We start from the raw sequence: 1,554 nt of genomic DNA, 5'->3' as shown, positions 1-1,554 counted from the left end.
AGATTAAGGTCGTGACCTGCGCGATGAGTGCGCTACCGGACGGGCATTATTTTACATGAAAATATTGTCAAACATGTCAACCGCTGTATTTATTTATTTACATAATTATGTACGTTATCGCGCTGCCAGTTCGGATACTCGAGTTGGAGTGGAAGCGGAGCCCTCGCTCCGGATAGCAGACGCGACGGCTTGAGTCGAGCTTCAGTTTGGACTTTCGGTTCCACATGCGGTCAAAACGGCAAGGTATGGCCACAGCCTTCCGCTCTAGTCCAATACATACTGATACGGATGGTTTACAGTTTTCCCTCGCTTGGTGCGATTCGTGAATGCGTCGATTTAATTGTTATTCGGATAAATATTTGTTTTATCTGAGTCAATGTGGAAACGATATGTGCATAGGTTTGATCAGCTGAAAAAATTATGAACACAGACGTTTCCAGAATTAATAAAATTATAATTATCATACCGTGTCTCCGATGGTCCTATAAAATGCCGATTATTAATCAATTGAGTTTACAGTGATAATTGAAGACAATTCACGATGTTATCTATAAAGTTTTTCTTCCTTGCGATTCTCGTTTGTTTAATTTCGGTATGTATCATATAATTTTTGTAACTTGGTATTCATCAAGATTTCGTCCACAGGTGAACATATCGCTAGGTCGTAGAAGACCAAGCCCCGAAATACAAGCAATTGTAGCTGGCATCAAACAACAGGCATTCCAAAAAATAGCTGACAAATACAAAATCACTCTGCCTACGACAACGTCGGAAACAACAACAAGTGCATCATCATCATCATCATCATCATCATCATCATCATCATCATCATCACCATCATCATCAACATCATCATCATCATCAACAACAGGAAATCCAGCATCTTCAACAGAGCAGCCAGCAAACGCAACAACAACTGGAAAATGAATAAATATAATGACGTCAACACTTGATACATTATTCTATAATTGTTGTGTCTCTAATTTCGAAATACAAGAGATAAAGTTGCTGTAAATTCAATAATGATCTTGTGAGCGATTATTTGTGAAGAGAACCATATTGTTTAACAAAATTGAAATTTTTATACCCGCCACTGAATTATTTCACAAACCATTCAACAGGGAAAACCACTGTAAACTTTCCGCTTGTGGATTGTCCTGGCCGGCGACGGCGGCGAGGACGGGGTCGGACCGGCCAGCATCGCATGGCTGTGTGCCTTTTCGAGGTGGTACATGAATATTTCTGCATTTACAATTATTCGCGGATTGTGTGCAGACCCGGCCGGCAAAATACGGAGCGTGGAAGAGCGATTGCTTTTAGCATAAAATTTATAGACTTTCACGTCGGGGCACATGAAATGCTGCACCCATCCGGGGAGGATATTGACTATCTGCCCGGGCGCTAACGGAGGAAGAACATGGCTGGGCTTGTGAATATGATGTTTTATCACGATTTCAATTTCATGGAAACAAATTGATAATTGTACAACATTGACAAATTGAGCGATACAATCGATTCCATAATGAGCGCAGGATGGCCGATGAAGTGCGCCTT

General features: G+C 41.1%; 1 protein-coding gene across 1 annotated transcript; it reads left to right on the top strand.

Annotated features, from left to right (window-relative positions):
* The first annotated feature begins 456 nt into the window (after window positions 1–456).
* LOC129729851 (putative uncharacterized protein DDB_G0271974) lies at window positions 457–1,023 on the top strand. The gene is made up of 2 exons (XM_055688697.1): window positions 457–592; window positions 646–1,023. The coding sequence occupies exons 1-2, from the start codon at window positions 542–544 to the stop codon at window positions 925–927; spliced, it is 333 nt and encodes a 110-aa protein (XP_055544672.1). The 5' UTR covers window positions 457–541; the 3' UTR covers window positions 928–1,023.
* The last annotated feature ends 531 nt before the right edge of the window (window positions 1,024–1,554 follow it).

This window comes from Wyeomyia smithii, chromosome 3, assembly GCF_029784165.1.
Source record: "Wyeomyia smithii strain HCP4-BCI-WySm-NY-G18 chromosome 3, ASM2978416v1, whole genome shotgun sequence".
NCBI classification, from domain to species: domain Eukaryota; kingdom Metazoa; phylum Arthropoda; class Insecta; order Diptera; family Culicidae; genus Wyeomyia; species Wyeomyia smithii.
Note: the sequence above shows the minus strand (reverse complement) of the source record. Positions and strands in the feature narration are given on the sequence as shown.